The sequence below is a fragment of the Myripristis murdjan genome, chromosome 13 (assembly GCF_902150065.1).
Source record: "Myripristis murdjan chromosome 13, fMyrMur1.1, whole genome shotgun sequence".
Lineage (NCBI taxonomy): Eukaryota > Metazoa > Chordata > Actinopteri > Holocentriformes > Holocentridae > Myripristis > Myripristis murdjan.
This window is the reverse complement of record NC_043992.1, coordinates 866357-880403: the sequence shown is the minus strand read 5'-3', so window position 1 is coordinate 880403 and position 14047 is coordinate 866357. Positions and strand designations below refer to the sequence as shown.

The 14047-nt window shown below is 41.0% G+C and overlaps 1 protein-coding gene across 1 annotated transcript in view; it reads left to right on the top strand.

The window, feature by feature from the left end:
- Positions 1–14047, top strand: part of LOC115370000 (leucine-rich repeat and fibronectin type III domain-containing protein 1-like protein) — a 400907-nt gene that overhangs the window by 202381 nt on the left and 184479 nt on the right. The window contains exon 4 of the mRNA XM_030066775.1: positions 2823–3023. Coding sequence (XP_029922635.1) covers positions 2823–3023 — 201 coding nt within the window. The remainder of the gene's footprint in view (positions 1–2822; positions 3024–14047) is intronic.

Below are 14047 nucleotides of genomic sequence, written 5' to 3'. Positions count from 1 at the left end.
TGTTTTTACATGGTAGGGGAGGTCTCAAGGCCACATAAACTGTCCCATGCATTAAACCTGTGATAAACGGAGAAGTGCACACAGCCCGTTCTTTGAAACTCTCCCTGTAAAACGAGCGGATTGCACTTCCACCTCTTTGTGATGTTATAAAGAGGGCGACTCCACCCACCTCAACTAGCCAGCCCGCCTCCACTTCCCAGGCAACAAGCCAACAAGTTAGCGTCATGCTGAAGAAACGTTGCTGCGCCATAGACGGATGCAAGGAAACTAATGTTTCATTGCACAGTCTTCCAAAAGAAACACACATTTTATCAACCTGATACAATACAATGCCAGTTTCACGAAGAAACTGTTGGTAAAGCATACTGCTGTCCCCACATTGTCTGGACCAACGTCACCTCCACAACCTGTACGTGATTTTTTGTCTCTGTCTCATCAAGACGGTAACATTTTCAGAAGTTGTAAAGTTTTTCATTAGTACCGTTGATAGCGTTATAGCCGTTAACTGGATTGCCGAATACTGACTAAGATTGTTGTTACGTCAATGGAGTTTTCACATTCATTTTGTAAAAACACATTACCTTTTACCAGACATTATTATTTTGATTAGCGTTACTCCATACTGAGACATTTGCTTGTTAACATTACAACATATTTAACAAACATTACTTATCATTCTGAAACATCCTGTAATAAACGGATTTTAGGTGGTACGGTGTCTCCTGCCGTCTGTGGTTTGGGATCTGAGTCGGGCTCAAACATGTACGGTCGTATAACATCACGCTCAGTGGTAGCCATGTCAATCGTACATAATATAGATCTATATAAGATGATAATTCCCGTTTACCAGTGAGTACCGGTGAGCTCTGGTGAGCAGCGTAGGTTTCAGTTACTTGCCTGTGATTGGCCCGACCATATGTCACTCAGAAAACAGTCAGCCAATCAGTGGAGAGGTGCTGATTCTCTATTCTGATTGGCTAAACGAACCGTGCTGCCAGAGCTCCGGGAGAAAGGCAAGAGAGAGGAGCTGTGAAACTATATTTAGCAGACCACAGGTACTCAAAACCACAAATACATCTTGCTGGGGATATCAACAATTAAAATAAAACCCTGGAAAAGTGAACAGCCTTGGGCCTTTAAGCATGTTTTATATTTAGGATTTAAAACCTGCATAATTGTGTCACCACTTTCCAAGTGGGATCACCACAGCCAACAACAAGCAGTTGTCTTCAGCTAGAAAAAAGCTCTTTTGCTGTTATTATGCTATCATTCTCTCTCTCTCCACCAACACAGAAAGCCTGCATCTCAATGTGTCAACAACAAAAGAAAAAATCACGAGAAGCTCTCAGAGCTGTCAAAAATCCGTACTGTAACAGAGTGACCTTTCCGCTGAAAATAACAAGAAAGAGAAGCACCGGTGTTTATTCTGCGCCGAGGGCACACATCACAAGGAACCTCCAGTGAACAGATTGAGGAGCATCTACAATGTCTTATTGATTTCACTGGCTGATTCCACTGTATTCATGATATAGAGATGTAGATGGAGGGAGTTACATTCTTACATCTTTGCTGCAGAGAGTGCACAAAATATTTAAACTTGAAATAGAGACTCTTATCATAGCTGGCAACGTCCTCAGCATCCTCGGTAACCATCGCTTGTTTGAAAAATACGTTGTGATCACAGCAACGCAACTGATGTTTGCTCAGAGACAGTCGAAACAAGGCAAATGAGATTTTAATCATTTGACAGCGAGCGTGGCAGAATGCCACAGATGTCTGCAGTGATGACAGAGCCGCTCCAAAATGGTTTTGGAAATGTGTGGGTGCTGATTGATATTTGTTGGATATTAATAGTAGAATTTCTCTCTGTGTCTTTGCTTTTTCTTTCTTTCTTTCTTTTCTTTTCTTTTTCTTTTTCTTTTTTTTTTTTTTGGTGTGCCACATACAGCATTAGCAGATTTTTCATCACTCAACTCTCCACTGTATGATTTAATCCGGAAACACTATCACTAATCAGACCGCCTTGTTTTTGTCCTTATTTTTTGCCTTAGTTTCCATTATCTTGTCTCTTTGTCCATGCCGAAGCTGACCTGCTGCACGCCAGTATTAATTGCTACTGCTGTTGTTAACTGTTAATGAAAATGGGCAACAGTTTGACTCAGTGCTTAGAGGCTGTCTTGAGAGCTGAAAGCTGCGTTTAATTCAATCATACTGTGTCTGTCCATCTGAGAGCAAAACACTGAATCCTTGCTCTTTGTTTGACTCCGATTTCTGACCTCCCTGTGGAGCCTAGCAGGCAAAAAGATAAGATTCAGAAAAGTTTTATAATTAAAAAAAATAATGATAATACTTTTTTTTTAAAAAAAAAATAAATAGAATGTGGAATCTACTCCATGCAAAAGTGATGCCTAGTCTTGGCACAGAATGAAAACAAAATTATGTTGCATTTTAAAGGAATACTCCAACATTTAGGCAAAACACCTTTTTCTAACATATGACTGAGACAAGATTTTGGATACCATTTTCACCTCTGTATGTCCAGTGGTTCAACTCCTGTGGATAGCATTTCCTGTTAGCTTAACATAAAGACTTTAAAATGAGAGTCCTTAGCCCAGCACTGTCAAAGTGAAAAAAACAACAACAACCTTAGAGCAACTCCTCCTCATCGCAATTTCTTTTAAAGAATTGTAGGTAACTTGGGTACTTGGTGGACAAACTTTTTTACAGATAATGGTTTAGTTACTATCTTTTCACAAACATGTACAGTATTTTTGAAAAGTTCTTCTTGAAAATGATCCCTGTGTCTCCTCCTGTCTGTGCAGATCCACTTGACTCTGAGCAGAAACACCATCAGTCAGATCCGGCCATACGCCTTTGCTGACCTGCAGGATCTGCATGCGCTCCACCTGGACGCCAACCGGCTCACCACGCTGGATGACTCACACTTCCAGGGCTTGGTCAACCTGCGGCACCTGATCCTGGCCAACAACCAGCTGCACAGCATATCAGAGGGAGCTTTCCAGGTACCACCACTGTTACTGCTACTGTCATATGATGAAGTAAACACACAGCTCAAAACATCTGATGCCTGCATGAGTATTTAAGTTGTTAAAAGTAAAAAAAAAAAAAAAATCGACTTTTATGGTACAGTTGCTATAGTACTACTGCCTCCCTGCCTCCCTATTATCTTAACAATAACCCTTATCTTAACACATGCAACAAAGTGCTTTTCAGGAATAAAATAATTAAAAACAACAAAGCAGACAATAAATTATTAAAATGGATTAAAATAGCACAATATAGACAAATTGTACAGGTACATAAAAACAAGGAGCAATTCAAGAAACAAAATAAAAGTTGGAACTAAATAACAGCACATTTACTTTCTTTCACAAACATGGGGAAAAGCAAATGGCAAAATTAGCAAAAAAAAAAAAAAAAAAAAAAAAACTACCAGGACAGATAAAATTATAAAATTAGGGAAAAAAATGAAAGCTGACAATATATATTTTAATGCTAGATCAGTGATGCTGGATCAGCATCTTGTGTTTATTTCTTGTGTTCAAATGCTTGTGAAAGATGTCTGGACACAGGTGTTCACAAGTATTTAATCCTCTGAAACCTAAGCACAATTCACTTGATGTCTTTCAAAACATGGGGAAAAAGGTGACCAGCCAATTACCAAGAAATGAGCTAATTCACTCAGGCAGAAAAAATATATATCATCTGTGTATAATAAAATACCTACTTTAATATTATCCAAGCATGTGCCTAAATTAGCTTCCTTAATCTGCAGAGCTAAGGCATTCAGAAGTAATGTAAGCAGGGTCGAAGAAAGTAAATTACTATTTTCTGGTCCAAAAGGTGCATCAAAGCAGTCAGCAAACACGTTGTTGATCTCAACACAAGCAAATTGGGCAACTCTGCAAAGTCTGGATTTCTTCACATAGTCTACGATCCATTCCCACTTCCAGAAGTTTAAAGGCAAGCACATCTCTGTGAATGCAGTCAAACACTGTTGAAAGTCTACAGAACACATAGATTCTAGTTCTAATAATATTTAATACTGAATGTATTTGATTGATACAGGCTCATTTCTCTCTAAATCCATTCTTGTTCATTGCTAATGTGCCATGCATTCCTGGCCTTCTTACCTGCACATATTTGGCCAAAAATATTACTTACTGACTAGCATCTAAAATATCTAACTGATCTTGCCAAAGAAAATACCTTTTTGCAAGTTTCACAAGTAAAACTGAGTTATTGCCTGAATGGTGGACTTTAATTTGATTGGGAAACTGCTCAATAACAGCGGCCCTCAGGTTGATTCTTAGTCAGGATGCTGGCTGATTATTTCATGCTTTCTAGTGTTTGATTCAAACAACTCCACCTAACATCCCACAGTGAAAGACGAGAGCAGGCAATTTTGGTATGCTCTATCAATCAAATTAAATTAAATTATTAGACAAATCATCATTCAGTGATTACTCATTGACAAGGTAAATGAATGCTACTGCTACCAAAACTCCTGCTGCTATTGGTGTCATTAGTACTGTTGTTGCTGATAGTGTAATAAAACTAAACCTGTCATCCTAAAGAGTCTGATACTGGTTCCATTTCTCCTCAACTCCTGTGACACATTTCTCAAACTAAAGTCCTTCTAATTCTCAAAAGTTAACACAGCTGTCTAATTTATTGGCTCTCAAACTTTTTTCAGTAATAAACTTTTCCAGTGAACAAACATCCTCACTCAACGACCACAGCAGCAGATTTAAGCCACAAACACACACATTTGACACCCTCGGGAAAACCCAGAGGCACCCTGATAGCTCACCTGGTAGAGTGCATACCGCGTAAGTCCTTTCCACAGCAGCTGAGTTCAAATCCAAACCCAGGCCCTTTGCTGCCTGTCATCACCTCTCCTCTCTCTCTCCTGCCTCTCCTGCCAGCTCACTCACAAAACTCCCCAACCTAATGAGATTGCTCTCAAAACAGGCCATCCAGCTGTCTAAACTCATCCTTTTTATTGATTTTACACAAATTACAAAACTATGTATAAATCTTCAAGCCTGTCAGAAATAAACAGGTTGATGAGGGATAAAGTAATTGCTCACAAAAGTAGACTGTGATTCATCATGTTCATCAGTGCTTCCACCTCCTCACACATGTAGAAATGTCAAAAAAAAAAAAAAAAAAAAAAAAAAAGAACAAACACAAAAACATGATGGACATGTCTGTCCATTGTCAAAATGTTAGATATGATGTCACCAAAATTTATAAATCCCTTAAATGTGAAACTGTGAAATAATACTCATTACCATATTTCCAAAAGTGTGAGGAAAAGGCTTGTTGCTTACTGTGAGGAACAAATAAAGGATACAATTTCATATAATCAGATCATGGGAAAGGACTGTGTAATAAACATGTTTTACCATCATATATATACACTCTACAACTGGTTATTACAGTTTTCCTCAGCTGATCTGACACCTTTCTCCACACTGAAGCTCGTGCTCTCAAAAACAGCCACTACAGCCTAAGTCTGCTGCAAAATGAAGTGCTGCTTTCCTCTCAGATCACATATTTAATACAAACTAAACACTGACAACAAAACTGCACACATCCTCCGGTGCTAAAATATTATTGGCATATACACTCCTGATCAAAATTTTAAGACCAGTTAAGAAATTGCAAGAATTTACATTTTGCACTGTTGGATCTTAAGAAGGTTCTAAGGTGTTTTTGAGAGCACGAGCTTCAGTGTGGAGAAGGTTGTCAGATCAGCTGGGGAAAACTGTAATAACCAGTTTCCTGGAACATCACAGGAAGATTTTCAGGCATGGAGTGTGATGCTTAATACTAATCCAGTGTATTTTTATCAATCTGGAGCACTTAATCGCTGCAGCATCATTTAAAAGTAAAAAGTTTTTTTTTCTTGGCAGATGTTGTTTCTTCATGTAAATGCGAGATAATTCTACTGCTAGCTAAGAACCAGCTTATGTTCACTGAGGAAAGTCTGTTGTGGGTGTAGAAACCGAGGGGCCACCGGCTTCATCAGGAAACATGAAGTCACTATTCCCCTTGTGCAACTCTGACACAGCCAAGCTGTTTCAGAGCAGCAAAATGTGCATTAGTGCTGCTGACAGCCTTATGAATCATCCCTGCAAACGTTCAGAAATAAAATGGCACTCAGTTACGACTCTGAGGTTGAAAAAGTCATTTGAAGTCCTTCGGAACGAACTCTGGGTTTAAGGGTCAAGAGCTTTGTGAGTCTGACTCCAGATTTCTGGCTGCAGCTTTGAAGTCCAACAGAACCAGCCAGCCCTCTCCGTTTGCACCGCTCAGCTGGACACCTTTTTAATAACCCTGCCTTAAAATAAACTGTTTTCCTTGCCTCATTAAATTAAACTGTCCTTTCCCCGCTCATTAAAAGTCCAGTAGTGAAGTACCAAAGTGTCCCCTCAGGACCAGCTCACACACTTTTTCATGAAAAAGAGCAGGAGGAGTTGAACTCCTCACACACTAATGGAGCAGACCTTCTGAACTTCAACCTGAACCTTACTCTGGCTCTCTCACCCGTTCCCTCTCTTTGTCACACACTCCTCTTACTCTCTCTCAAACACACACACACACACACACACACACACACACACACACACCTTCCTCTCTCTCCTCCCCATGTCCCATCATCCTTTGCTGTGTAGCGCTTGTCATCCTTGTCCCAAAAATCCATTTTGTGCCGTTATCATGTTTAATGTTATACTGGTACCAAGCGTGGAAATGGAAAGTGAAAACTGCATACAGACACAATGCAAATGTAAATGCAACTTGTAGCAACTTGTAACTTTACAGTGTTATCACTTTCAATTTATGATCACTAAAATTAAATAAGACCAGGCAGCCTAGTTGAAGACGGATCACCACCGCAGCATGACTCACGGTGCAAGTTTGTCTGTTCGTGCACCAGCAGAAAATTCCACTAGATGGAGCTGAGGCACTCTGAGTCCACACTGCCTACTGTCTGTCCCACTTAACACCTTTCTGCCGCTCATCACCTCCTTGGAAGAAAGGAGATCCCAGCTGCAGTCAATGGTGTGGCCCTAGGAGGTATAAAGGAGATTTTTGGATGGTAGTCATGTTATTTTTAACCAGTGTGTGTGTGTGCCAGAGTTTGGCTTAGCTTGGCATCCAGCTACCCCTGGTTAGCTAGCTAACTAGCTAGCCTAAGTACAAATAAAGAACAATGGCGCAATATCTGGTCTAATATACACTATTGATCAAAATCTTAAGACCAGTTGAGAAATTGCAAGAATTTACATTTTGCACTGTTGGATCTTAAGAAGGTTCTAAGTAGAGCTTCAAAATGCAAAAAGAAGAAATGGGAGTGAGACAAAAAAAAAAAAAAAAAATTGAGTAAGCAATGGTTGCCATGGCGGCGCACATAGACGCAGCGGCTACAGCTCTCCACTCTCGGTGCCGTATTATATGTTTTTGTATGTGTGAACGGTTGTGTTTTTAGCTTAAAACACCACCTTATGTTGGGCAATGTACGAGTACAGTCGTCAGCACCTTTTGAGCTTGAGATTGTGCTGCGAGGTACCAATTTCCGCCGCCTCCCAGCATTTTCCAGTGCCAGGTCCATGGCGAACACGGGATGACGAACTGTGCTTGCACATCCAACAAGTGTTTCCGTGACTGTTGCATTTTTTTCTGATATCAGAGACATGGCTGCAGCCATCTATTACTGGACTTGGCTATTCAACTAGCAAGATGCACGATGCTTTCTATTCTCCCCTGCACTGAAAGGACTGAGCCCTAATTTCGTTGCATTATTATACGTATATGATTGTGCAATGACAATAAAAATCTATCTATCTATCTATCTATCTATCTATCTTATTGCCAACAACCATTAAACTGAAATAGGCTGTTCATCAGCTGATCAAAAGTTTAAGACCACTGCCTTTAAAAGCCCAAATCTTGGCAAAAATGTGGATTCAGTGTCATTTTCTGTCAGGTATCCACACTGTCATGACCTGTTGATGGCAAAGGTAAAAAAGCTTTCTTGGTAATCACCTCAAAAATTCGTTTCGGCATGCTTGATGCGAGTGTTTCCAGGAGGCTAGTGGGAATGTTGCTCCAAGTGGTGAAGATGGCTTCACGGAGGGCATTAATAACTGTGGCCTGCCTGGGCATTTCGTTCAAATTTGTGTTTAATGCCAGATTTATTTTTTGATTTCTCTAAAGTAGAGCAAGATTAAAATGGGATTTTTGTCACAAAATAAAATGTATCTATGGATATTCTCATTCATCCAGGTCATCGTTCTCTTTGCATTGGTCTATCTAGTCTGCACTAGACTAGTGGGACTAGAGGCTAGGGCTCAGCCTCTCCAAACACACACACACACACACACACACACACACACACACACACACACACATGGGGAGCAGAGTAGAAGAGAGACAGTCAACCTGTTTCCACAGCAAAAAGTCGCATTTTCTTTTATCGATACGCTGAGAAATCAACCCCCTCCAAGCGTAAAAACGTTTTTGCGAATTTTTGGCCGTTTTTCGAATTTCTTGCGTTTCCATCCAAGTTTTTTTTTCGCAATTTCTGAAAATGCGAATAAAAATAGGTGGATGGAAACACGTTTAGTGAACCAGGTGGAGTGAAGATAGTATTAATGGAATGGACAACAACTACACTCATTATATTACCGTAAATGCAATAAAATCGTTGCTTCACACCCAAAGAAAATTCTCCAGTGTAACGTTGATGCATGAACAGCAATAACACACAAAATAGGAAACGTTACACTTCATACCATGCTGTATTCATAACACAAAGTGACGCTTCGGTCCCGATAGACTTGCCGTTCGGATGCGGATGCAGACCAGCGTCTAGACTTTGGGAGGCCCTGGCCTATACCATTTTCATCAAAAAGGAAAATATATTAAGACTATTCTGTACCCTGGCAGGTCTTGATCTTACTGTGGCAGTCTGGCGTGGTAGAATATAACATTAGATAACAGGACACAGTGGAAATAATAAGACCACTTCATTTACTTTACGCTTGGTTTAGTTAAGGTAAATCAAGCATAGCTAATTATATATACACTGTTAATTATTACCAGGATTTCACAACACTTAACAGTATTATTTTGTGGTTCTCTCGGTGATTCCGAATAATTTCCAAATTATGGCACATTTCCTCAGAGTCGAGCTTCCAACTTCTTCAAGTTCTTATCCAACTGGCGTAAAAGTCCCAGAATTCCTTCCTGCTTGTGAATTGATTCGTGAATCAATTCGCATAACGCATGAGTCTGAGTGTTGTTAGCTCAGCCCAAACCTTCTATAGCTGGCAGCTTCTCCAGAGCCAAAAGTGCTGCCAACACCCTCTGAACTTTGCGATAAATCAGGAATCCACCAGCACCAAACAGCAGAAATCCTGTTATCATAAATCCAATCATGGAGACGTCTTCAACATCCTCGACGGAAAGAATCGACAGGCACACAACCGTCCGCTGTTCCCAGTAGTCGATGGTGTACCTGACGGCAAACGGGCTCTCCTTTGCCCAGTTTTCTTGTAGAGAAAATTTGATCAATTGCATTGAGAGACCAGCTGATCAGATCCATTGTTGTAGATTTTCGGAGAGAAATGCAGAGAGAGGCTCTGATAGAGACAGCACAAGACAGAGAGCTGTCTTGTGCTGTAGTTCCCATGTGGTGGGAACTATCAATGTCCTCGTGGGAATCAATCAATCAATCAATCAAACTTTATTTATATAGCGTCAAATCACAACAGAAGTTATCTCATGACGCTTTACAGGTAGAGCAGGTAAGGACCACGCTCTACAAATTATCAGAAACAAGAAACCCAACAGATTCCCTCCTGAGCATGCTCTTGGCGACAGTGGCAAGGTAAAACTCCCCTTTAACGGGAAGAACCCTCAGGTAGAACCAGACTCAGGGTGGACGGTCATCTACCTCTACCGGTTGGGTGGGAGGGGAGAGAGAGAGACAAGGAGACAGAGACAGGGAGATAGGGACAAACTGGGACAGCAGACAACAGCAGAAACATCAGGGTATCCTGAACAGGTGGGAACCATATTTCCCCACCCTCACAGCGCGGGAAATATCGAAGTTCTTGTAGGTATTATGTTATCCCCTCCCCAATATCTCCCCCCATATCCACCCATGTCAGTGGTTCCCGTACTACTTCAGGTATGGTTATGTTAGGTTAGGGTCCTAAAGCAGAGGGAAGTTTTTTTTATCAAATTGCATGTTACAGTGACCTCATTTTCATCCAAAACAACCAAAAAAATTGTGTAAAACGGTGTTTTATACAGCTAAAACAGCCTGGGGTCAAATTGACCCCAAACACCACCGATGTGTACAAAATGCGTACAGGACACTGAAAACATATCATCATGTGAATTTCATGTTTACCCGGTAGTATCCACTAAATTAGGAAAAGTCATAAAATATGAAGCAAAAAAAATGATGTTAAGTATGTATTTAGAGACGTTAAAAACTGAATGGGGTCAAATTGACCCCAAACATAATAGGAGGGTTAAAGACCTCTGACAGCTTGGGGGAAATGTTTATACCCAGGTATTGAATGTTACCCACAGGCATATGAGGATGGATATTTGGAGATGTAGCCTTCCAGTCCCCCTCGTCTAACGGGAGAGTTGCGGATTTGGTCCAGTTTATGGAGTAGTCAGATAAGGAGAATCAGTCAATGAGCTTAATGGATTCTTGTAATGAGTTTGATGTGGCCTGTAAATATAATAATATGTCAACAACATCAAGACTTATCTTGTGATGGGTGTTGGGGATGTGGATACCTGTGATATTGTCGTTTGGCGGATGGCAGCTGCAAGGGGTTCAATGAATATGGCAAAGAGTTATGGACAGAGTGGGCATCCTTGCCTCGTTCCCCTATGCAGGGTCAAGGGCTGGGATCTGATTCCATTGGTTAATACTGTGGCCATGGGGGATGTGTAAAATGTCTTAATCCAATGTATGAATGACTCTCCAAACCCAAATTTGTGTAGTGTCGCAAATAGGAAGGTCCAGTTTACTCTGTCAAAGGCCTTTTCGGCATCAAGGGAAACGATGATGTTTTTTTGATTACTTAATGTGGTAGTACCACAACGTTTTCTTTTTACGGACAATTTTAGAAAAACAAATGTTTTACCTTCTTGACAGTTTCGGCGTGAATCTTCCGCCTTCATCAGAAGCGTCACCAGAATGTTAGATGGTGACGTGCCTTATCAGCTGGTGTTACGGAGGCGTGACCTGTCTGTCAAATTTGACAGGTCGGTCACGCCTCCTGCTGTCAGTTCGCCTCCCTAGGACTGCGGCCCAGGTGTGCGACAGCATGTATGCTCCCTCGTCCCGGTTCATTGTCCTGCTTGCACGTTTTTTAATCTCCACTGCCTCCATAATCCACCGTTGGTAGCGGTTCTCCTGCGTGCGCACGACTTTTGCCTCCTCCCAGTTCATAATGTGATTTTCCCTTTTGCAATGATCAGTGATGGCTGATTTCATGTTTTCCTGTTGTGCTTTCTCTTTCTCTGCCCTGGTGTGTCTTTTCGTTGTTTCCTTCTCACATTCCTTTGGTGTTCCTTTTTCCGTGTGAGTAGGCTCCTGCCCGTCTCCCCGATGTACACTTTGTTGCAGGAGTGGCAGGGGATCTCATACACTATGTTGCATTTATTGTCCGGTGGTGTTTTATCCTTGGGGTGTACCAGCAACTGTCGGAGTTTTTTGTGTGGTCTTACTGGGGTATCTATGTTGTGTTTTTTCATGGCCCGCTGAATGCGTTCGGTGATCCCTTTGATGTATGGCAAAGTTATGGCTCCCCGGTTTACAGTATTTTTGAGTTTTCTGTTTTGGTTATTGTTTTCCTTCGTTAGTGCCTGTTGCTTTCCCTTGGTTATTTCCCAGGTTGGATACTGGCATTTTTTCAGTGCCTGCTGAATGTGCCGGTCTTCCTCCTGTTTATCCTTCTCCTCCGTGATGTTGCTCGTGCGTTCATAAAGTGTTCTGACTACCGAGAGTTTGTGTATGATGGGATGCTCTGATGTCCATAGGAGGTATTGGTCAGTGTGTGTCGGTTTTCTGTATGTTGTGATCTTGATGTCACCCTCTTCTGTGTGTTGAATTTTTAAGTCCAAGAATGCTATTGTTCTCTCTCTCTCCTCCTCACATGTGAATTTGATGTTGCCCGTTTTGTCCATGGAGTTTTGATCAGTGAGCTGTTGAGTGTGGCCTGCTTTTGCTATTTCCAGAATGTCGTCTACGTACCGTTTCCAGAAAGTGGGTTTACATTGTTCTGGTGCTGTTGCCATGGCCTGGTTTTCCAAGTCCTCCATGAAAAACCCGCATAGGGTTGCAGATAGCGGGTCCCCCATCGCAAAACCCTCCTTCTGCCGGTATATGGTGTCCCTGAATTGAAAATATGTGGAGGTCGAGATGAAATGTAGGAGCGTTGATATGTCCTGTATGGTAAGATTTGTGCGTTTTTTCAGTGTTTTGTCTGCTTTTAGCCGGTTTTCCACTATGCGGAGTGTCGATGCGACAGGTGTTTTTGTGAACAATGATACTACGTCATGTGATATGAACAGTTCGTCTTTTCCCATTTTTATGTCTAAAACGTGCAAGCAGGACAATGAACCGGGACGAGGGAGCATACATGCTGTCGCACACCTGGGCCACAGTCCTAGGGAGGCGAACTGACAGCAGGAGGCGTGACCGACCTGTCAAATTTGACAGACAGGTCACGCCTCCGTAACACCAGCTGATAAGGCACGTCACCATCTAACATTCTGGTGACGCTTCTGATGAAGGCGGAAGATTCACGCCGAAACTGTCAAGAAGGTAAAACATTTGTTTTTCTAAAATTGTCCGTAAAAAGAAAACGTTGTGGTAATCTACTTAGGACATAATGAACCTACACCACCTATTAATGTAGTAGTATTTATTAGATTGAATAGTCGGCGCATGTTGTCAGATGAATATCTTCCTTTAATGAATCCTTTTTGATCAGGGTTTATTATGAAGTGCTATAAAGTCTGAATTTTAGTTGGACCGCGCAGAATTATGGGAAGAAAGAAGAAATTATGGGAAGAACAAATTTCTAAGTGATCCTCCATACTCTCATAAGGTAAGTGAGTTAACGTTAATTCACCCTCTGTTTGTGCTCTCGCTCATAAGGCTTGCTGGAGTGTGCTGCTAGCTAGCCACAGCCATGGCTAAATGTGATTGCAGACATTGTGAAAGTAAATATCATGCTTAGGTGTTGTCTCTAGCACCAACTGTGAAAAATTTGTCGGTAATATATTTTCATAAATGTACCACGTTCAATCTATGCTACCATAGATGTGTGTTACAGTTATGTCTTATATTACAGCCATGTGCCACAGCCGCTGATGTGCAGAGGATGGTGATGTTACTGAGCACCCCCTGCTTGATTGTCCAAGGTACAGTTCATCTGGATGTCTTATTTATATTTCTTACTATATCTCTTTCCCAGCTTTCAGTTTTATGTTGCTTACTCAGTAAAGACTGGTGGAACAGTGCTTGGAGCTAGACTAATTTGAGCATTTAAAGTAAAGTTTTCCTGTTACTTTCGTGTGATACTTGTCAGGTTGTAAGTAGTCAAAGATGCAGGTATAAGTGCATGATCTCACTGATAATCACACAAAATGTTGCTAATAATAAAATAATAAAACCACAAATCCTAAATGAATGTATGTGAGGTCGACTTGCAGGAGAAATCATCATGAACTAATGTGTTGTACACTGTTCATTTTTATTATTATATTATTATTATTATTTCTTGTTATCATTATTTATTATTTGATTTTATCTGTGTGAAATACTCAGTGCTATCAGTTAATGTCTGACATTTTCAAACAAAAAGCCTTCATGTGATTCTCTTAGAATGCAAGCGTAAGCAGTGTGGGAATGGTTGAGCAGCATGATTGGCCCTCTTTGCATTTGGTCAGTCTGAATCAAATCCAGCAGCCCAACACT